The sequence below is a fragment of the Ursus maritimus genome, unplaced genomic scaffold, assembly GCF_017311325.1.
Source record: "Ursus maritimus isolate PB19 unplaced genomic scaffold, ASM1731132v1 scaffold_13, whole genome shotgun sequence".
Classification (NCBI taxonomy): Eukaryota; Metazoa; Chordata; class Mammalia; order Carnivora; family Ursidae; genus Ursus; species Ursus maritimus.
The window spans coordinates 43,159,285-43,183,210 of record NW_024423675.1 but is presented as its reverse complement, the minus strand read 5'-3'; the positions used below and the strand labels follow the sequence as shown (position 1 = coordinate 43,183,210).

At 39.9% G+C, this 23,926-nt stretch overlaps 1 protein-coding gene across 1 annotated transcript in view; it reads left to right on the top strand.

Annotated features, from left to right (window-relative positions):
* Window positions 1-23,926, top strand: part of MAP7 (microtubule associated protein 7) — a 140,083-nt gene that overhangs the window by 88,245 nt on the left and 27,912 nt on the right. Inside the window, exons 4-7 of the mRNA XM_040627838.1 lie at window positions 11,804-11,967; window positions 12,783-12,900; window positions 16,551-16,661; window positions 21,947-22,060. Of these exons, the coding sequence (XP_040483772.1) occupies window positions 11,804-11,967; window positions 12,783-12,900; window positions 16,551-16,661; window positions 21,947-22,060 (507 nt within the window). The remainder of the gene's footprint in view (window positions 1-11,803; window positions 11,968-12,782; window positions 12,901-16,550; window positions 16,662-21,946; window positions 22,061-23,926) is intronic.

Sequence of the window (23,926 nt, the reverse complement as noted above, 5' to 3'; positions counted from 1 at the left end):
CGGGTGTCACGTGCCACTGGCGTTCCCCACTGGAGGATGTGGAAGTGCTAGCCAGGAGCATGGAAGACGCAGAGACTGTAGATCGGTGACGCAGGGGTAGGTGGGAAAAGGCGTTTGCTAAAGAGACCCATCATGCTCCGCGGATTGTATTGTATGGGTCAAAGTAATTTTCGGGTGATTGTATTATCCTGTTATTATAACTGGACTGTTTTGGTGAGCCAGCATATAATAGACATAGTTTTTCTTCTTATCCCTGCCATGTTAAATATCATGGTTTCCTTAATTCCGATCTTTTGTTGTTAAAAATCATAGTTTTAATCAACTACATCACTCCTAATTTTTGTTTTTTATTTACAGTAATTGCATTTTCTTTCTAAATTTTAAAGCAATGTCTTTTTGTCACATTTTTTCCACTTAAACCATCACGGCAGGAACTAAATCTTGAGAGGCTCTCTCCAATCTTCATAAATACATGAATAAACATACATGTAAGCACACATACATGTATTTGTAAAAGTGTTCTCTAAAACCTAGCATCTAACTTAAATTGTGCCTTACAGTATATAAAGGTGATTTCTTAAAAAAAAAAAAAATCTTTTAGTAAAAAATCAAAGGGCACACCTGAAGCTGTGCTTTGGAAAAACTATAATAGCAGTGGAATATTTTTAAAAGAAGGGGTGAGGGGCTGTCACTTAATAACAGATCTCTGGACTGTGCTTTTTTAAAAACAAAAACAGTTGGTAATACCAACTGTTACCAGGCTTTCAAACTTTAAGCTTTTCAAGTTAAAAAAAAAAATTGGAATACATTCCATAAATTCCAACAAAGCAAAGTTTTAAATGATAGGCCATTGAGATTGATTATTCACTGTTGGATGTAGGTTGAACTTGACATTGAAATCATTTAAAAATTTTTGTTTTAATCCGCAGTTTTGAAAAAGCAAGGTAGAGAGGGAGAATAAAGTTCTTTTTGTTTTGGGTGGCATGTCATGTTTGTGCTATTTGTAAACAGAGAGGGCCTATTAATAACTTTCTGTGGGTTAAATCTCTGAGTCATGCTTTAATGCTTTTATGGTAGGATGAAATCATGTGGCTTGTTCTTTCTACATTATCCTTCAATTTATCACATAAAACCAGGCATAATTCTTCATGTTTGGGACTGTTCTGTCTATTTGGTTGAGCACATGTACTCTGAAAGCTTTATTTTTCTGCCCTAAAAGCTTTATACGTGGGGCGCCTGGGTGGCACAGCGGTTAGGCGTCTGCCTTCGGCTCAGGGCGTGATCCCGGCGTTGTGGGGTCGAGCCCCTCGTCGGGCTCCTCCGCTATGAGCCTGCTTCTTCCTCTCCCACTCCCCCTGCTTGTGTTCCCTCTCTCGCTGGCTGTCTCTATCTCTGTCGAATAAATAAATAAAATAAAATCTTTAAAAAAAAAAAAAAGCTTTATACGTGAAGGAATCTCCCTAACCACTCTATTCCATCTGATTCTCTTCAGGCCATTCCTTCAAACTCCCTTCTCTTGACTTCTGTATCTTTTTCACCATCTCTCTTCCAGGCTTTAATTTTATTTTTTCCTAAGGGAGAAAAGAAATTCATTTGTTCTCATTGGTTTCTACTCTCCTTTTTTGATGACGTGGCTTCCACATGTTCATTTGCTCATAAGGCAGTTGATGCTTCCCCATTATCTAAAAGTCAGCTTCTGTACGACTGACTTGCTCTTCATTCTCATTCCAAAACCGACTCCTCTGGGTAATATTTGTGGCCCAATCAATTGTACCAATATTTTTCTGGCCCCAAGAAAGAATTTCTTTCAGCTATTTTTGGTACTCATACTGTTGTTAGAGGACTGCCATCTTTCTGACTATCGGTCTTAGCTGTTGGCTCTTTTGCATTATAAAACATCTTTTTCTCTTCCTTGGTGTCCCATGCTGGGCACTGACTAGTCTCCGCCCTGGCCTCTTGGGCCACTTGAAGTTACCAGTGGTGGGTTGGACTGAGCCTGGTCCTCAAGCTGGAGATTCAGCCACCTCTAGCCTAGTAGGTAGATGGAAGTTGCCACATTCTCTCTGTCCCTCAGTCCAGTTAGTCATAGGAGTTGCTGACGCTATCTTCAAAATAACTCTTAGGTCCATGCCCTTAAATTTGCTGCCTATGCTATCATCCTCGTCCAGGCCTTCATCAATTCAGGTCTTACTCACCAGAACTATCTCAGAGATGTACTGCATTTCTCCAGCTGTGTTGCAGTTAGCGCCACTCCCTCTTTTTGAAGTCCTTCCTAGTCTTCGTGACCTTTCCCCTTGTGGAAGTTTGATCGTTTTCTTACTCTACAGTCTACTTCGCGTAACATCATATCTTAGCTCGCATTCTAATGCTGTTGTATGCTCTCCTGAACTTTTCCTAGTTGGATTTTATATAACTTCCTGGTTGCATTTATTTTAAACTTCTAAAGGGTGTGGCTGATTATAATTTTCTAATTCTTTGTATCCCAATACATGGCATGGTACTAATTATTAAGCAGACATGTAGTAAATATTTGCAGATTTTCCTTAACTCTGAGGTCTTTGATGAAATATTAATAATAATCATGGGCCGAACAACCTTCTACATTGCATTATCACATTTAGTAGCAAATTAACACCATGGTTGTACTTTTTATTGTGTGGGCCTGCCATAATTGTTAATGTAATTTGTTTTCTAGAATGGCATTTATTTTATTTTTACATTGTGATAAGCTAGTTTAAGGAAGGAACTGAGATTACCTAGAAGGATGGAATAGATGGATTTTCTTTCAGTGGAGCTTATTTAAGCATGTCTTTAATATGTCTTTGATATTACTCAATATCCAAGCGTGTGTGTATTTTTACTTGTTTATTATCTGTCTGCCCCATTGGGATATAAGCTCCACAATAGAGAGTACTTGTGTCATTTTGTCATTTCTGTAGCCCAGTACCTATTAATAGTGCCTGGCACGATGGTTGGTGTCTAACCATTGTTGCTGAACAGTAAATGAGTAGTAAGCCCATCATCTCTCATGGTTCATTCCCCCTTCTGTTTACCCCCTTCATGGACTCTGGGAAGCAAACTGAAGGCTTCAGAGGGTAGGGAGGTGGAGGACTGGGATAGGCCGGTGATGGGTATTAAGGAGGGCACATATTACATGGAGCACTGGGTGTTATATGCAAATAATGAATCATGGAACACTACATCAAAAACTAGGGATGTACTGTATGGTGACTAACATAACATAATAAAAATTATTATAAAAAAATAAAGATAGGGACCAGCTTAAAATAAATAAATAAATAAATAAATAAATAAATAGTCTGTGCATATTAATGTGATTAAAGATGAATGCAGCAGGTGTACTGTGAATTTGTTAAGACATTACCAAATTATCAGATAATACCTGCCCTTGTAATAGTTAAGTGAAACAAGTCTTGGATTCTTATTCTTAACCATTATCTCAGAGGAACAAGGATACAAAGGTCATCTATACAATAGTTGTGACTCAAAACTGTTAGATTTTCATATATGTTATAAAACTGATAGTCCTACAGTATGTTGACAAATTCAAGAGAATAAGGAATGTTTAGCTGGTGAATAGTCTTCTGCACTTGGGGAGATACAAAGTTCCCCTTTTTTAAAGTGGTACAGATTAAGTTTAAAGTAGTGGCATGAATAGAGTCACATTCCCAACTGGGGCTTTCTGGGGTCCTGTGACATCATGAAAGATTATCAGAGAATTGTGTGATTGATTTATATAGCTCGTGAAGAAAAATTGGAGTTTATAAAATCTATCCTTCAGTTTATTCATAGGGGTTTTGTAGCTAAGTTCAAATTTGTACAAAAGATCTGTTACACTGTGTTAGAAATCACCAAGATATAAAAAAGATTTTGATCTTCAAACATCAATTAACTTATATTTGAGTTTCTTTCTGTAGATAATTTTACCAGACTTCTTCACCCTTCTAGTCATAGCTTTTTTTTACTTTGCCTTTTTTTTTCTTTTTTAAATCTCCTTAATTGTGGTGTGTTGTCAACACAGGGACAGCATTGTTGATCAGAGTGTGGTCAAGAGATAAATGATCGTTTCAGCCTGGCTTGAGTGTTCATCTCAAAAATGTTGATGGGGTATTAGGACTAATTAGTAAACAACCAATAATGCTGTACCGATTAAAGTCATAAGTGAAGCGGCCCTTGATTTCACATTTCACATTATTCAATTAGCACAGTTGTTGGTTTTAACAAGACTATCCACAAAAAAATATGAGCTTTGGGAAAGCAGTCTTTCTAAACCAAATTGCTACTGGGTAAAGGTTTGACAGATCTGTGGTTAACCTTGGCATCTGGGCTGCTGAAGTTGTCACTTAATGAACGTAGAGTACAAAAGCCCTTAAGGCTGTCAGGCAGGCTCTGAACAGCGAAGGGATCTGAATAGATGGTAGCGGGAGGGATATGGACATTAGCGCATAGCACAGCAGCTATATCATGAGTCAAGCTCAGGACTGGCAAGAGTAAATGCTTGTTGCGGGATGGATTTGGTAACTCAGAGGCTGAAGCTTTACCATAAAATGAATGAATCATTGTGACTAAACAGCCATTATTTCTTTCTCTCAAATTGACTTTGCCTTTGAGGCTGAAGATGAAAAGGTCTTAAAATCTGAAAAGTAAGGGGTCTTGTAAACAGATGATGACGAAGGATTAGAGTGACATGACGATCAGGGTCTTCACATCGGATGACCAACTTGTCCCAGTCTAGAGCAGCAGTTCAGTCTCTGGGAGGTGTTGCAAATCGTGTCCTTCAACATAATGGCTCATTGTTGGCTTCTGAGGCAGACAGTCCAGAGTTTAAATTCCAGTTCCACCACTGACTTATTGTGAGACATCAGGCAGGTTACGTCACTTCTCTGTGTCTCATACTTCTCATAATAAAGTAAGTTTAATAGCAGTGTCTACCTCATTGAGTGGCTGTGAAGATAATGCCTGCAAATCACTTGGTGTCAGCACGAAGTGAGAACTGAAGACATCTCACCATGGCGATGGTGGTGAAAAGATGAGGATGGCCAGCCACGTGATGCCACAGATACTGACTCAGATGCCTGGGATTGGGGAAGCCTAATGTTTCCGAGTTGGGGGAGAAAGGGAGGGGGGTGTTTGTGTTTCCAGGTCCAGCAGGGCAGGGCAAGGCAGGGCTGAGTAAGCAGCCAGGTGAGGAGGATAGCAGTGTTTTTTAAGAAGTAAAAGCGGATTAGGGTTGAGGTAATAACTAAAAGATTCCAAGGACCACCATTGATTTGTATGCTTTAGCAAAACTCCATTTACTTTTGCAGAGGCTGAGCACTCCTTTAAGCCTGGCCCTGAAGACAGGAGTCCTGGATAGTATCGCTTTCTTTTATCATAAGTCCTTCAGCTCATGTATGGGGAAGGCTCTTGGTCCTCCAAGGTATAAACTGCTATCCCAGCCCCTCAATCCCATATGGCCATCTACTGTGTGCAGGGAAGAAGGCAGAGTAGGAAGGCTCCTCAGGAGCAGGAGACAGTGTGGCGGGCATCCTGCAAGGTCACTGTTGTTACCAGGCAGTTCTCCAGGATACTAGTCCAACGAGAGGTGAGTGGAAGAAATTTAAATGACTAGTTGAGAAAGCTTGGAATTAACACTAAGGCCTAATGCAAGTCACTTGGATTGGAGGTCACACAATCCTTTAACTCTTTAGCTTGCTTGTCAGATTTACTTTAGGGGCGCCTGGGTGGCACAGCGGTTAAGCGTCTGCCTTCGGCTCAGGGCGTGATCCCGGCGTTATGGGATCGAGCCCCACATCAGGCTCCTCTGCTATGAGCCTGCTTCTTCCTCTCCCACTCCCCCTGCTTGTGTTCCCTCTCTCGCTGGCTGTCTCTATCTCTGTCGAATAAATAAATAAAATCTTTAAAAAAAAAAAAGATTTACTTTAAAACTGGAAATGCAGGTAATCTCAATAATTGTTGAGATAAAGCATAAAGATAAAATGTTAACAGTCAAAATCAAAACAAAAAGAAACCTAATTGTAATTCCACACACCTCCTCAAAGGTAGAAACAAGAAATCGAGTCCTGGAAGTTGATTGGAAAAGATCCTGGAGATCGTTTTGTACATACCCTCTAATTTAGAGGGTGGACAGGTTGGCTCATTTTCCCAGGGTCACCCAAAATTAGTAGCAGAACCAAATCCTGAACTCAGATATTTAGCATTTGTCATTTTCTGATTCTTCAGGATATTACTGGCAATGCTGTTGCCCAGTATTACCCGTAACTGATTCGTATCCGTCCGTGTATTCATATGAAACTGAGACAGCCCTTCTGTGTGTTTCAGAGGTGACGTGATAACATTGCTCTACTCTCTGCATGTCCCATTTTTCTTTCCGTCACGTAGTAGTGACACGTGCACTCACACCGATGTAAGCCTGCTCAGAAGGACCAGGCTGGGCACTAGATTGCTGATTATGACTGGGACGGGGAGTCACCCAGCCCAGGGGTATGCTGTCCTACCTTGGTTCTCCCCATTAGCTGCATCCTTTCTGTGGCAGTAGGGCAGGAGCTGGTCTGATTGTCATCAAGATTCACTCCTGATAATTACCTACATTTACTGAGTTCCTACTGTGTACATGGCACTGTACTAAGCACTCCATGTTACCGGGAGCCCACCTAGACCCTGTCAGGAAGATGGCGCCATGCAGTTTGAGGATGCGAGACCACAGAAGTCCCTTCCTTGCTCAGTGGCTCGTAAATGGTAAGTGGCAGGCCTAGGAGTGGACTCTTGTTCCTGTGAAGCCCAGGAACCTTGCCTTTCATTTTTAATTCCTTTTAGTACAAGAGTCACTGTGTCTTTCTAAATGGAGTCCAAATTGATAGTGGGTTTCTCCTTTGTGTGGCACTGTCATACTGTTACAGTGTCCCCTTTGCATGGCACTGACATGCTGTTGGTGTCATTAAAGTATAATCGTGGTGACAGCAGCTCAGGGATGGGATTGATTTATTAATGCCCACTATTTCAGGGGCTACAGTGGGTTTTCATTTTGTTTTATATTATGATCCTAGAGTCCAGGGAAACTTTAAAACTTCACAAGAATAAAGGTTAATAGTATTCATTATGATTCTTTTTCTGGACATGCTCTCCTTTTATAGAGCTGCCTCTATGAAATGAGTGATTATTAATGATTTACGTAGGAACAAACTGTTGTATTAGTCTGCTTGGACTGCCATAACAAAATACCATCAACTGGGCGTGTTAAACAACAGAGATTTCTTTTCCCATCATTCTGGATGCTGTAAAGTCCAAGATCAAGGTTCTGGCAGGGCTCACTTTCTGGTGAGACCTCTTTCCTGGCTTGCAGATGTGTGTTTAATTCTCATATGGTCTTTCCTCTGAGTGTGAAGAAAGGGAACGTGAGCTCTCTGGTGTCTCTTTTGATAAGGACACTAAGCCTTTTGGATTAGGGCCTCAGCCTTTTGACTTCATTTAAACATGATTACCTCCTAAAGGCCCTGTTTCCCAATACAGTCACACTGAACATTAAGGCTTCAACATATGAATTTAGGGGTTGGGGGGGTGGGGGGGGGACACAGTTCAGTCCGTAGCAGTTGTTGATTCTTTTCTTGTGTTCAAAACTCTTATTTCTGAATGAGAAAATACGAGACTTTGACATTACCTGTCGTCCATAGGGAATATTTTAAATAACTAAACCTCTTAGAATAAACTAACTTTCAGTTCTTTTTTTTTTTTTTTTTTTTAGGGTTTATTTATTTGAGGGAGAGAGAGAGAGAGACAGAATACAAGCAGGGGAAGAGGCAGAGGGAGAGGAAGAAACAGACTCCCTGCTGAGCTAGGAGCCTGAAATGGGGCAAGACCCCAGGACCTGGAGATCATGACCTGAGCTGAAGGCAGACACCCAACCATCTGAGCCACCCAGGCGCCCTTCTAACTTTCAGTTCTTATTAAATAATTGAAATATTTTATGTATTATCCTTCAGCTTAAAAGAGGACGTGATCCAGGATCTGCACTGGGTAATAATCCTGGCAGTTGCCAGCATACTCTGCAATCACATGAGAACTGTTGTTTGCTGTGTCACCTTTGTTTGCTCAAAGGCACTGCAATAGGATCTCTACTTCCTGGTAGAAAATTGCCTTAGAACTCAAGTAGAGTTTGATGGGTAAAGAAATATTATTCTTTTAAAAGATTATTTGAGGTAAAATTTATTATTATTATTATTATTATTAAAACATCTAGCCCTGTTGTGATTTATAGCACAACCTTAAGAACTACCTTTAATTTTCTGAATTGAAATGATGGCACGTCATTCCATCACAATGATGGCAATGAAGACAAATTTGGCAATAATAGCTAATATTTACTGAAATGTTTAATAGGTGCAGCCAATGGTTCTAAAACTATGTTAAGCGTAATTATTTTATTCCTCACAGTGAATCCATGAGGAAGGTCCTGTATTTATCCACGATTTACCCTGACCAAGTGAGGCATTGGGAGGTTAAGGAACTTGCCGAAGACCACACAATTTTGGGTGAATGAATCAGGAAGTAGTTCCCAGTGAATCAGGAAGTAATTATTAAGACCCTTGAATATGTTCTAGTTATGAAAAGCACGATGGTGAGTGGGGGGAAGGAGGGAGAGCAATGAAAACCTTTGTTCCCTGGAAATCAGAATAGAAGAAATGCTGAAGTTTGTGGTACATGTCATAAGAGCAGCATTGACTTACCCGCCCTCCCCCCCAACAGAAGAGTCAAAGGTCCTGAAGACCTTGAGGGCAGTGTTCCTCCAAATGCCATCAATAGACCACTTGAGACCTCCCAGAGTCACCTAGATTTGTTCAAAATTCACATTCCTGGGCCCCATCCTCAAATTGGTAAATCTGAATATGAGGGTTAGAGCCCAGGAATTTGCATTTTAACTAGTATTCTCTCCCCCATACACACCTCCCAATATGATTCTGAAATATAGTGTAAGACCACTGCCTTAAAGGATGGATCAGTTTGGATAAACAATGATGGCCACTTTCTCAACATTGCAACCACAGGAGCAAAGAGATGGAAGAAGCATGGGTTGTTGGGGAGGGGCAGTAAGGAAATAGGCCTAATTAGAGTTAAGAGGCTGTTTTGGAGAGCAATGCAGAGTAAGGCCATGGAAGGCTATTAAAGACAAGTTTAGGGGGGACTTCAGAAATCAGCAGAGTTTCAGTTTAATGAGAAAATCACAAATATTCATGAGCAAGGAAGTAGTCTGATGAAAAACATTATTTAAGGAAAATTAATCTGTGAACTCATGAACTCTAATTTTACAAATTTACCTTACCAGTTAAAAATTTTTTGCTTAATATTCCATAAACATTTTTTTTTCTTATTTTGTCTTTTGGCTCCTGGGATATATTACCGGAAAAGAAAATATTACATTCCTAAGTGTCCTCAAAGAATCTGAAGTTTTCCTCAATGTGCAGTATAAAAGTCAAAGACTATGTAGTTAGAAAGTTAAGCATTAAGGAGTAGATATTATCATACTGCCTGTTTCCAGGTTTCAGGGTACAAATCCATTTGTTTTTTCTGCCTGTGATCCTCATCCATTGTCAGTGGGAGTATAAATTGGTGTGACCTCCACAGAGGATTAGTATGACAATAGCTATCAAAATTTTAAGTGTATATTCCCTTTGATTCAGCAATTCTACTTCCACATGGATATATTCACATATCTACAGAGGTTACGATAGGACAATGTCACCCCAGCTCTGAACTGATAAAATACTGGAAACTTAGATAATCTATCAACAAGTATCTGGTTATATAAAATAAGGTATGTAGAAAATGGAATACTATGTAGCCATTAAGAAGGTTGTTGGAGTCGTGTTTTATGTGTTGATATGCCAAGATCTCTAAGATATATTTTCAGTGAAAAAAGCAAGATGCAGAGCAAAAGGTGTACTATGCTACAGTGTTTATGGGTTTTTACTTTTTTTTTTTTTTTTTTTTTTTTTTTTTTTTACATTTGTACAAAAGGTAAAAGTGGAATACATGAGGGTCTGGGGCTAGAGGAAGACCTTTATTTTGCCTTTTAATATTTTGTACTGTTTAAGCTTTGACAAAAGTCTGTCACTATAAATCCACCTTTTTAAATGAACTAAAATGTGTAGTATCATTGAAAGCTTATTGGTAAGGTATTCCCACGTGGGAAAAACAAAAGATATTACGTGCACAGGGTGTGTGATCACAGTAAATTCACCTTTAAAACATGTTAGAATTATGTTCCCCTATTTTCAGTGTGTATTCTCATAGTGTTTTTATTTATTCACTGAGTCAGCAAATATTTATTGAGCACTTACTGTGTGCTTTTACTTAAATTTTCAACTTGGGCCTGAAAATTTCTTTAGAGCCATGGGCTTTTAAACTTGGAAGAAATCTTGAAAATCAATTTCCATGTCTTTTAGGCAAGAGAACACTGAAATTCGAATGAGTGTGTCTTAAGGTTTCACTACCCGTAACTGACAGAGCTGCTGGGAGAACCCAGTTCTCTCTGCCACCACAAGTCACAAGAGTGATGTCACAAGACAAACTCATCTTGGATTGTCCTTGTCTTTTCACACAAGTAAAGTCAATTCGGATTGCTTTCAGTGGATTTGTCTCCTCAAATGAACAGCTTTGGAAAGGTTTAATGGTAGCAGAAATGCAGAATCTTTAATAGTAAACATTTAGAGGAAATTGAAATGTTCTGAATTTTGATTTTTTTTCTCTTAAAAAAATAACATTTTAACTTATATGCCATGTATTATCCTCAGGGTTTATGCTCTAAATTTTGTTTGGACATTTTTGCCAACAGTGTTCAGAGCTCATTTTAAAGATCTGTTTAGTTATCACAGGTCAAGGAAGCATTGTACTAAAAAAAAAAAAAAAAGATTTTGTGGGGTATGTATTCCCCTAAAATGAGGAAGAACCATGTATGTGTAAAGGAGAAAAGAAGCACTCCATCCCGGAACAATATTTTCTGGATTGTGTATTTTCATTCCGCCTGTGATAATAATAATCAGATTTATCTAACCAGAGTGTGAGCTCTTCAGACACTAGAGCTGCTGCGTTAGTCTCATGTCTCTTAGCTGACTCGTGATAAATCTGTAAGGCATTTAGTATATCTTTCATCAGCTATCCATTCGGGGGATTTTCTCCCAAATTCTTTTAATACTTTCAGAGAACTAGTGCTATGTTGAAACAACTGTAGCCACAGGCTTTTGATACGAAGGATATCCCATTTTTTGAGAGGCTAATGGTACTCTTGGTGTTGAGGGCATCACGTCAGGATTTCACACCAACCTAGAGGACTGTAGGCATTCCCAAAGAGTAGAATTCAGGGCATCTTCTTAAACTTCATTGTTAGCACATTAAAATTATGCTATAAATTAACAGTGGTACATTTTTCTCAAAATTAAAGGAAAGCAAAGGCCAGTCTTGGTAAATACAAAACCAAAGAACCCATATTTGTTCATCGTGGGCCATTCATATGGTACTACCTATGCAAATTTTCTTGTTTTTCGTTTTTTCAGAGTGAGAGAGGGAGCACGCAAGCAGGGTGGGGTGGGGCAGAGGTAGAAGGAGAATCTTAAATAGGCTCCACGCCCAGGGCAGAACCCCGGGGGCGGGCTCCATCTCAGGACCCTGAGATCATCCCTGAGCCAGCATCAAGAGTCCACGTTACTCAACTGGGCCATCCAGGCGCCCCAGTACCTGTTCAACTTCTGAACCTGCCTGTGTTTGATTTCCCTTGTTTTTCCTCCTGAAGCTGCAAGAGAAATAATCTGGTTAGAACGGGAAGAGCGAGCCCGGCTGCACTATGAAAAGCACCTGGAAGAGCGGAAGAAGAAACTAGAAGAACAGAGGCTGAAGGAGGAGCGGAGGAGGGCTGCCGTGGAGGAAAAGCGGAGGCAGAGGCTGGAGGAGGACAAAGTAAGAGGCCGCCCAGGGCAGTAAATGGGAGGTTTGTCTACTTCAGAAATGCCACGCATTTACCGTGAAACCTTCCATTAAGGTGCTGGGATGCCTAGCAACGTCAAGTAATCAGTTTTATAGATCGCTGCAGCTTCTAGGGAGGATGCGGTAGGGTGGGCAGGTAGCAAATGGTGTGACTGTTAGTTACTTCCCTTAAAAACTTGAAAAGCCAAGATCTCTGGTCTAGAGCTGTAACTTCTGTTCCGTTCATCTGTGTGCAAGTATCAAGATGACTCCAAGGAATTGGGTTTCTCTGGGCTTTACTGCTTACAAACATTTTCACATAGATGGTCTCATTTAATCTTTACTCAACCCTTGAGTCTTTCTATATCAGTTTCTGCAAAAATGACCATGTAGACTCAGAATGAGTAAGTCACAGCTCAGTAAGTCATGGAGTCAGGATTACCCACCTGCTCAGATTCTAAATTCCAAGCTTCGGTACCACATTTCTTTAGCATCTGCTCAAGCTAAGACCTGCGGCACCATGCTTACGTGAGTTGATAAAAGCACCACGCTCCTGGTAGTAATAACAAGGGTTCCTTATTTAAGTACCCGTTGTTTGCCAGGGGCTTTATCAACTGGGACCTGATGATTTCAGTAACCCTCCCAGGCTGATGTTACTCCTACCCTGAGATAAGGTGTAAATGTTAGGAAGTAGGAGTACTAATAGTGGTAAAAATCTCAGTAGTGCCTTTACTCCGTTCTGCCTTAAGTTGAAGAAGCCTCAAACAACCAGGTTGAAACTAATCATCCGCTCCTCTGTTCCATTTAAGGAACGCCATGAAGCTGTTGTACGACGGACAATGGAAAGGAGCCAGAAGCCAAAGCAGAAGCACAACCGGTGGTCATGGGGAGGCCCTCTCCATGGGAGCCCCAGCATCCACAGTGCAGGTAAACAAACAGGGACCGCTTTTGAAAATCACTACTTTCTTCCTGGACAGCAAAAGGGCAGCTGCTGCTTTTTTCTAAGCCTGTGTTTCTAAAACGAAAATCATGCTGGAATAATTAAACTATAATTAAATGATGCTCCTACTGTTTGAGGATAAGAGGGTGATGGAGGTAAGAAGATAAGGTTCTCTCCCTTAACACAGGCTGCTTTTCTCTTTTGTTACACCGTTCCTCGGAGAGATAGAAATCTATGCGATGTTTCTAAGTAAACGTGCAGTTTGCACGCTACATTATTTTAAGTAATCATTTGCATTAGGATTTCCAGATAATGGAATAAGCTAACCGATTTTATCATCTTTTCTGGAAGAATCATAGCAGTATTGACCGATCAGAATCGATACTAGGAGCTTGCGTATTCAGACCGTAAAGCGTGTGCAGCATTAACGCTCCGCAGGACAAAGCGCAGGTTCTGAAACTAGAGCCAGTGAATGTCTCAGCCATTCCCTCGTTCTCGAATGGACGTGAAATCCTACTGAAATTTGGACATAGTGAGAGGCTTTATTTTTGTACTGTAAATTCAATATGCCTTGAATTTTATATAGTGTGTCAGTTCTTTTTCATCTGTGTGAGTCTAATGACGTTTTTGTAATTATTATTATTATTTACTTTGAAAAATCATTGTCTTACATTTTGTCCCCAGGTGGTTTTGTTGAATCATCATTCACCTTTCTCGATTTAGCAGGCCTGGACCACCACCTCACAACTCTTGGTGGTACTAGAAAAGCTGGTACAGACATCCCGGTGGTTGCTGATTGCCTGGCCTGTAGCTAGCACCTCCCACCTAGGGCCCATCCATCAATAGCTGAACCATCACCACCTTAGTCATAATGCATGCTTAATATCCTATTGCCTAGACCTAGATCTGGGATATGGCACAGTGTTTCTTAAGTGTGATGATACAGCTCCGGTGACTTGAAGGTGTTGAAATAATGCAATGACATGTGATGTGTTCACTTTCTCTTTAAGTGATCGTTTTGGATAAAACCTTTAAAAAGTGTTTTTTTAGTTAATAAGTTACCTGGGATCAAAGTACCTCCAGTTTGGGCTCCCCTGCCCCATCCCATCCCCACCCCTGTCAGTACTGCTGTTTCTGCTCTTAGTTTGAATCTAAAAAAACATGCATTTTTGTTTGCTCTATTCTTTTATTCCTAACATTCAGTGTATCCAATAGAACCCCTTTATTTTAAAAATTCTGAAAGCATATTATCACAACTTACTTTCCTGTGATGTTAAACCATATTTGAAAGCACTGTTTTTGTTTTTCCCTTGCCTCTTAGTGACCCAGTGGTACTTGGTGGGACACATGTCAAATCTGTAATCATAAGGCTCATTTATGTGCTATTTTACTCTAGGGGTAGTTTTACATATAATTCCATACAGGAAAAGCTATCATGGTATATATTTTTATAACCTTACTTTTCTTGCTTCCACACTCTGAGTTTAGTATATGGCCTTTATTTCTGCCACTCAGAGCAAGAGAAGCTAGTGCTGTATTTGTTAGCTCTGGAATAATATCCATTTTTATAAGGGCTGTGAATTAGAGAAAATTGCTGCTATACAAACATAGAGAAGTTGAGGGGCGCCTGGGTGGCACAGCGGTTAAGCATCTGCCTTCGGCTCAGGGCGTGATCCCGGCGTTATGGGATCGAGCCCCACATCAGGCTCTTCCGCTATGAGCCTGCTTCTTTCTCTCCCACTCCCCCTGCTTGTGTTCCCTCTCTCGCTGGCTGTCTCTATCTCTGTCGAATAAATAAATAAAATCTTTAAAAAAAAAAGAGAAGTTGGAAAATAACTGGAATTTGCCAAAATTCTCAAAGGTCACAATGATCTGCTGTGATCTGAAGAGCAGCGACCTGGTCTTACTCCTTTATAACAATGCCTCACTCAGGATGGGCACTCAGTCAGTGTTTGCTGATCAAAAAACAGATCTTACAAATTAAATTTAATCCAGATTAAATCAGTGTGTCGCCCTACCACTCACACATCAACTAGCCCCGGGTTGTAAATGTTTTAAAGGGACCTTCCTAAATCCTTTCGTGAATTTGTATTTTGTTCAGTGAGAAAAAGAAATGATTAAAAACGGTCTTATTATATTAAGTAATAGAATCAATACATGTTATACCTCCATCATTCTCACCGTGCGGAGTAGGCCTGCGTGGAGACACGATGTGCCCCGACTAAAGTTTACCATATAAAAACAGTACCAGAAAATGTATTGCTATCGGTCACCCAGAAATGGCTTTTGTTATCCTTCCTTGTGTCCCTGGACCTTACATTTCATCATTAAGATGTTCCTTTTGATATTTTATCCTCAATCTTCAGGATTGCCCCAAGAGCCTATCAGTTAAGGGTTAATTGATGTCACAAACTTCATGTCTGGGTTTGTTTGTTTTATAATTGAGTTGCTTCAACCATACAAATGCCTCCCGGTAGAGAGAGGAATGTCGGATGCTGGTAGAAGACTTGTCTGTCCCCCCATACGCTGTAAATAATGGCCAAAACGGTTATTCTGTGGAGGGACGTTTACTGTAAAATTTTTGACGACCAATGTCACTTAGACCAATGGGAACTGGGTTCTAACGGCATCTACCACAAGGATTATTTTTTGTTTTTAGTTTTAGAAGAGGCTGACAGTAGGAAACAAAATATGGCAAGACCCTTTTAACTTGACCGTCATAGGTCAACACATCTACTTGCCCTCCTAAATAAACATAATGAGGTTTTTAGACTTTTTTTCTATGCCGTTTTATTCAGGGAACATGATCTATTCTACTGAGCCTGGTTACAGCTTGGTTCCATGATACAGACAGCAAGAAAGCAGAGTTGATTTTTGCCTTTCATCTTCTCACTGAACTTTAAGAATTACTCTGAAGTTACTCACCTACAGGATCAAGAGTATTATTAATTAACTTAGAGAATTCTGATTTTCTTTATATTTTGTTGGGCAAGTTTGTGGGCTGATTCTACATTTGTAAACCACCCTAAACTTGATGTTACAGGCACAGAGGTGTGGTTATTCATAGTCTTTTAAAAAGGAAATTCTACAGTGGCCATCCATTCCACACCTAGAGTATTTCTTCTTTCTTTTTAATCTGTTTTTCTCTAATAAACTTTAGTGCCCTGGGTAAAATGACTCTACAAAAAAAGGTAGTGTTCTTTTTCTTTTTTTCTTTTTTCCTAGTGTTTGGATTCTATTTCACCAGCCCCATTACTACCCCCTTGTTCCTAGTTGGGGAAATTCTAAGGGCATCGACTTTTACAATCACCTCTCTGCTGTGTGGTCTGCCCCATTATTTTAGTTGCCCTCCACTGGCCTGCCTTTGGTCCTCGTCTGTCCGTTGTATTAATATGCTTGAATTTCCCTGGCTGACAAACTGGTGTGCTAAATATTTATTTTATGCTACAAGAAAAATGAATTTTATTTCTAACCTTTAAGTTACCTTTAAGATGTCCACTTAGAAAACTGTGCTATTATGTAAGATCTAGTAATAGAGCTGAAAGCATCCAATCCTAGTTTTTCCTTCCGTCAGTGAACTAGGAAATTGCAATCCTGCATGCCGGCTGTCAATTAGCATTATCTCCATTTGTTTTAGATCCAGACAGGCGGTCAGTTTCCACCATGAATCTTTCGAAACATGTTGATCCCGTCATTAGCAAGCGGCTCTCCTCTTCATCTGCAACTTTACTAAATTCTCCAGATAGAGGTACAGTCAAAAGGAAAACAAAAAAAAGTGTTCTGTTACTTACTTAATGCTTTTTTTTTTTTTCTGGATGTTTACAGCTATAAAAATAAGCATCTGAAGTCGCTTTCCCTACGTTTCTTAAATAGGAAGAACAAAACTTCAGAGTAAAAAAGCAATAAACGGCTGAGCAGCATTTCCCTTGCGACAAGAACCTTGCTCATTTTAGAACTTGGCTGAATGGTTGCATTTAGCAGATGAAAGCGGTGCTTCTCAACTTTTTAGTAAATGAGTTTACAGCTCCAGAAATCACCCACTTATCCACCAACATGCAACTAATCTTTGTTATGAACATTTATTTTACTTCAATCATGTTGTCTTTGACTTTTCATCTGTACTTTGGGAATTCCAAGCTTTGACTTTCTAAAAAATCTTAAACGATTCATGTTGGTAGATTTCATTTTGCTCTTTTGATTTCTCATTTAACGAAACCTTGCTTACTGCATTACTTGTGTGTGTGTGTGAGTGGTTTTTGGTGTCCATTCATTTTGCTCTTAAGGGATTTGGCCTAACTTCAAGAATATCATCATTGAAGCCTCCTACGACTTTTAATAATCATAGTCCTCCAATTAATGTTTTATTTGAATTTTGAGTTTTATTCGTCCCATGGATTTACAGTACATGAATGTTGAGTTATTTATAAAATTAACTTTACGTATTTATATTTCATAGAAGGAAAAATCAAGTTTTTAAGATACGCTACGGTTTTACAGAACTTAAAATGATTTTAATTAGAAAGCCAAAGACTCATTGTGCAATATAAAAACACGTACTCTTTAAAAGTAACAAATTGTGGCTATTTTGAATGCTTTGTTAGAAACTGGGAAACGTTCCGTGTTTCTAGTCTTTAAAAAGTGCAACGTGTGTGTGTTCTGTATGTGTGTATGTGTATTCATATATTTTGTATTGTGTAAAAGTTGTGTCATTGTAATGTAAAATATTATACGTGTTGATGTTATTTTATGACTAATAACTAATCTCTTAAAGCAGTAAATGTTGAACAATTTCCTATTCTTGCCTTTTAACCTAAACCATTCCTTTTTTTTTTTTTAACTAATTTGCCTAAATCATCGAAATTAGACTTGTAGTCAAATTAGGGGCCTTTTATATGTTAGAGAAAAGTATTATGAATTACCATTCCTTTCATAAATAGCCTTTATTTTCAAATCCCTTCCCTTAGTATAAAATATAGCATATGAGTGTGGTTCTTTCAGTTGTCCACTCATCTTTTCTTTGGATTTGCTCACTTAGCACTTTAATTTCATATTTCTGTTGAACCTATGTCTAAGACAAACTACAATTGGGATTTTACGGTACTTTGAAGTCAGATCTTACCTACTGCCTCCTGCAGTTCCACAGCTGAAATTAGGGTAGATGGGCAATAAACCGAACAATAGCCTACCACCCTTCTATGGGATGACAATGATTTATCAACTAGCGACAGGATTGTTTAACAGATTCTGCACGATCGTATCTGATTGGATATTCTTAATAGAATCTTAGAACTGGGAACGTTTTATTGGATGGCTCCTCTGTTCCAGTTGGGGTAACAGAGGTCCAGAGATGATGGACAGAGGTGAAAGACCCAATTTAATACCCTGCAAACTAATTGTTGGAGAAGAGGATCTAGCAGAGAGATCACCAGCTCCTCACCTGTGTTGTTGCTACATGGCATCTTCAGTTCTTGCCTTCATGGATGTCCTTCCTTAGATCAACCCTGACTGTATGCGTTCTTCCTTTGAGTGAGGTTAGGGATCAAGGGAAGTTCAACAGCCAGGTCCAGGAAACTACCCCTTGAATCATGGGGCCTATCAAATCAAATCCTAAGCTGGACTAATAGGATCAGAGGGAGAGCACTAAATTTGGGAGTTCTGCTTCTCTACCCCATTGTCAAAAGAACTGTGAACCATCAGTTCCTGGGTCTAATAGGCAAGGTCAAGTTTGGCCAGGGAAGAAGATTCAGTTCATCCAGGAGTTCCCATATGGTCCAGGAAGCATTTTTTTTTTTTTTAAGTTAGACAAAACTTTCAGTAGGGCAGTGAGGGGGCTAGGCCTTTTAATGAGAATAAAAATTCTTCTGAATTTGAACTTCTCTAATTTATAAATTTAAGTAATTTCGTTAATTTTCTTTTCTACTCTTTTTTTCTGCTATTTTTAAAAGTTGGTTATGCTTTATTAAATTAGGAAGCATTCTTACCAAATTATTAAATTAGAGGCTTTTACAGACAAATCTATTAAAGGGTGTACACCATTTACTAGATTGTCTGAGCTTTCTCAGCCCTATAGCACAGGCCCTCAAGCTGATATTAAATTGAGGCTCTGATGCTATCAAGGTTGACATTCAGCTGGAATGCTCTCCTGGTTATTAAAAATACTGAAATATTTCCATACCAGTTGGTAAAGATCCACTTCCCCAAGCTGTGCTTCCCCAGGTCCTCCAGAGCTGATGCGTGACATCCATTAGTCCTGTGCCTGTGCCCTACTTGTTTTTAAATATTTTGATTATCACTCTTGAATATCGTGTCACATAGACTGAAAAAATGACCTGAGTTAAAGGAAACCTCTGATTACCAAAGATTTTTATAATTGCTGAGATAGAATTTTGCCACTGGAAAGTTTTGCATTAAAAATGTGTGTTTCTTAATATTCTTAAGATACCTACTTAACCAGATTTTTCTCAAGGAAGGATAAGGAGTTTCAAAAACAGGAAATGAAATTGCCTCCTGTTTGCTTAAACTTAGTCCATACATTTCCCCTGGGATCTAGGTCACAGGGCACAGTATAGATCCGGAGCTGCATCCTGCCCACAGGCAGGTCCTGTTTGACCAGAGCAGGGGTTTTGTTCTTTTTTAATTTGAATTCACTGCCATCATTCTAAAAATGGAATAGCTCCTATAACATTTGGGTTTCCTACTTCCCATGAACTGTCAGGACCTGGCAACACTCACCTGACTTTTGCGTGGCACCCATCTGAAACTGAACAGCGGTTTCCTGCTTATGGAAGAACGTGGTGGTACAAATACCTATAATGTTCGTGTGCCTCCCCTGCTCCAGATGGTCTGTCACAGGAGTTGTCGATATCGCATTTTTAAGTGCTTAAGTAGGATCAATACTAAAAATTGTTCTACGAGAATTAGTGTCTCTTCCTTCAGAAGCTTGTCATCTTAAAATCAGGCCCCTCTAGTTGGGAGAAAGAAAAAAAAACCAATAAACTAACTCTCCTGTGCTAACCTTTACTAAAAAGTTATCTTATGAAAGAGATCTCTCTCTCTCTCTCTGTCTATTCAGGGCACAGTAATGAATGCAGAAGTGGAAACGTGTTCCTTCTGGCAAAATCTTTCATGCGCACTGTCAGATCTATAAAACCAATCTCTTTGGATTTGCTTTAAACACAAGTCAAAGAGGGTTTTGACTCTTCATTTGAGGCAAATTCTTTGTTTGATGCTTTGAAGACTCACAGAAATAAAGTTAATGAACTTCTTAATCCAGGGGGAAAGAAAACACATGTCTTCTCAATGGTAAACCATCTCTGCAGGTGGGAGCCAGTCATCCCGCAGAGTTTGTCAAGGAAAGGAAGCATGCCTCTCTTCTTCCCCTTCTCATCTACTTGAAAAAATATAGTTTTGCTGAAGATTTTCGTTTCATCCTCCTCACTCTTCCTCATTGGTTTTCCTGTGTGACTATATTCTATTTGTAGTTTACATTCAGTTCCATTGCTGCTGCTCACACATGCACTGCCATGTTATAGTCATGTCTGCCCTTGTTCCATTGTGTGCTCTACCGTGTGACTGTTACTCTATTATATATATAATTGTAAATATACAACGTATATGTATTTGTATAATCCTTTCATTTGTCTGTCAGATAAGATTTGATTTAACTGTGAAGACCCTCCTAATAACAGAAAATGTAATAAATAATTCACTAATTCTTAAATTCACTGCAGCCTTGATCAAAATAACCACTTTCTTAAAAATAAAGTCAGGTAATTAAGGTACTTACTGGAGGTTGGTAGTTCCTTTCAAATAGAAGCAGATATTTCCTATACCAACATTTAACATCAGATAACTTCTGTTAACTAAAACTAATTTTTTAGAATTTAAATGTCATTGCTTTAAAATACAACATATAAAAAATTATTGAAAGAACAGTCACTCCAGAGGCAAGAGGATTTGCACCTGCTGTTTATGGTACAGAACAGAACTGGCCTTGTCAGGTTTAGACAGTTTTTAAAGACTTTTATCAGTGACTTGGGAGTGTGCCTAAAATAGAGATGTATGGTTACCTTACTTTATATTTGTAGGATTTTGCAAGCTTCTTCCCTGATATTTTTGGAAAGTAGCTTCTATATTTTCGTGGGCCACAACTGGAAGCTAATAATATAAGCAAAGTCATTAATTTATAATTAGCATGAATTTCCTAACAGTGGTCTTGCCACCAAGCCCCAGTACAGTTTGGTACTATATTCATTGCATTATTCTAAATTAATTTTTGGAGTCTTCACACACCCACTAGTAATTTGTCACATTAAGTTTATATTGGATTTTGGTTTTCCCGTTTAATTTCATCTTGCTTCAGCTTTATCCTTATCCTCCACCAAAATGTTTATGTTGTGGCCAAACAGGGACCTGAAAGAACCCGGCTTGCTGAGTGGAAAAGTCAAAAGGAAATCCCAGACAGCTTTGCATGAGCCCTCTTTCCTTTTATTAGATCTACTTTTCCCCCAATTGACGAAGTAGCAGTTCATGGACATAGCAAAATGTAATGGAGACCCTTTCTGCCTTCATTCATACAGAAATGCAGTCTTGCGTTAAGCTGCCAAAGCCTGTGTTGGAGTTGATGATTCAAGATACTTAGGAAGCCCTTTGGCTGAAGTGTGTGCCATTAGTCCACTGCCCATCCTGATGGGGGCAGATACGTACGCCTACATGCCAAACCCGAGGGTGACCTGGTATTTCTGTTCTGTTACCCGTTCACTCCTAAAGGAGGGTGCTAGGCAAAATCTGCATCCATAAAACTGACGTAGAGCCCATCACAAACTTAACATTTTGAAGAAAGGCAACATTACGGACCAGCTCCTCCTTTGGGCAGAGTTCCCGTCTCCCAGACCCTATGCCAGCTGTCCTCCCTGGAGAGCCTCGTCTCTTGAAGACCTGGCATATGGAAGCAATCAGTATGATGCTCTTGCCCCCCCCCTTGCCCCCCTGGAGAGAATTCCTCTAACATCTTGCTTATGTGGTGACGTCTAGCTCGCCGGCTGCAGCTCAGCCCATGGGAGAGCAGCGTTGTTAACAGACTGCTGACGCCCACACATTCGTTCCTGGCCAGAAGTAAAAGCACAGCGGCCTTGTCTGGAGATACAGGTAAAACCGTCAAGGTGCAACTTTCTTGGCGAGGTAAAGTCCTCCTTTTGAAGCACACCGGAGCCACCCCGGTCCATCTAATCACGTCTCGGGCTTCCCCAGTGTGTTCGCTTCTCTCTCCCTGGGTGCAGTGGCTTTGGAAATGTCTGTTGGTGTTGGTTTCACGCTCCTGGTACTGTTTCCTCTTCGCATCTTATCTGGACACCAGATGCCAGGCAGACAAAGGACACCCCTCCCTGGGATCAGACGGCTTCAGAGGCTTCTGCGTGTTTGTAACGTCACCAGAAAAACCTGCCCCTGCCCCGCCTTTCTCTCTGCCCCTGCATCTGAGCAGACCATCAGAGGCAGACATGATTTAATATTTAATACTAATAGATGGACTTGAGACTAAAATCAAAGCCCAGGTCGATTTAAGCAAGAGTTTCACAATGTGGCTGTGGGCTAGCTACTTCTGCCTGCGCAAGGCTTTTGTATGTAATCTAGGAATTAGTACCCTCTCAAATCTCTAAGAGCTGTGGAGAAGGCTAATTACAGTCTTCTTCTTTGTTACGTACTTTGAAAATATGGAGCATGTGCCAAGTACTAGTTATTATAATTAGTTATAACTCCTCTACATTTTTGAAATGCAAAGCATGCCTGAATGAGCCAATTAGTTTAATGAGAAGTTAGTGGAGAGCCTATATCTAGCTGGAAAGAAAGATACATACTCAGCTTTTGGCAACGTCTCTTTCATGGTGAGTTGATTTGGTTTTTCCCAAATATCTCTGGGCACGATTGGTCTATCTCTGTAACCAGGCTAGCAGGCCTTGTCTTTGGCACTTGGGAAATTACACAGCCTCTTTGTAAAGTTCCCTTTAGAAATGCTTGGCCTCTGCAAGTCTCTTCATGTTCATTAGCCCTCTTTGCAAATAATTCTTGGTGGTTTTATGATTTTTTTTTTCATCTCTGGTGCCCAGTGAGCTAATAACAGCCCTAATTCTCACAATACCCCCAGGAGGCAGTCGAAAAAGCAAGTGCAGACATTCCTACCCCACCTGCTTGTGGAAACCAAGTGCGGTGATAATGAGTGACTTATCCCAGAGCCACTTAGAATTCTGACTGGTGGATTGGGTCTTAAACGTGCTTCCCCCCCCATCCTCGGCGCCTGGGGTGACGCGCTCTGTGGACAATTGTGCATTCAATTAGCTGGACCACTGTGTTCTGTGTTTCCTGTGAAGGAACTCTCCTATCAGCTGTCACATCGCCTCTGAGATTTTTCCAGGGGAGAAAGTACAACTTATTTCAAGAGAGTTTATTTCCTGTCTGGGAATGTCATACTCTTACACAAGTCATGAAAGGTTTTCCATATGTCCAGCTAATTGAAGAAACTGAAACATTGCTTTCAGTCCTGTTTCGTAGGAGCTAAATAGTCTAGGGCCCTCATGCTTTGGCATCTCCACCCCGTATGTTGTTTCATACTGAATGACTGCCTTGCAGCTGAAAAAGTGTCTGTCTTTGCTGTTTCTGTCACTGCTAACTTGTGTCAATTCTTTTTGCTCCTCCTCTGGTCCTTTACGACATCTTTCACTCATTCTCCACCCACTCTGCCAGCCCGTCTTCCCACATTCCCTCTTCACTGTTCTACTCGATCAGGGTGCTTTTCACCTGCTAACTGGCTGTTCTCTACTTTGCAACTTTTCCATTCTCCATTTCACAAATGAATACATTTCTGTAATTTATTTCACTGTGAAGCAGTGCGTACACCTTTACTTGAGTTGCCGCTCTTATTAATACATTCCTCAGATCATTGTTACCTTATTATTGCATTGATACAGCTTCTATTTAATGAACCAAAACTGTTGTTTTAATTTTTTTTCCATTTGAAAT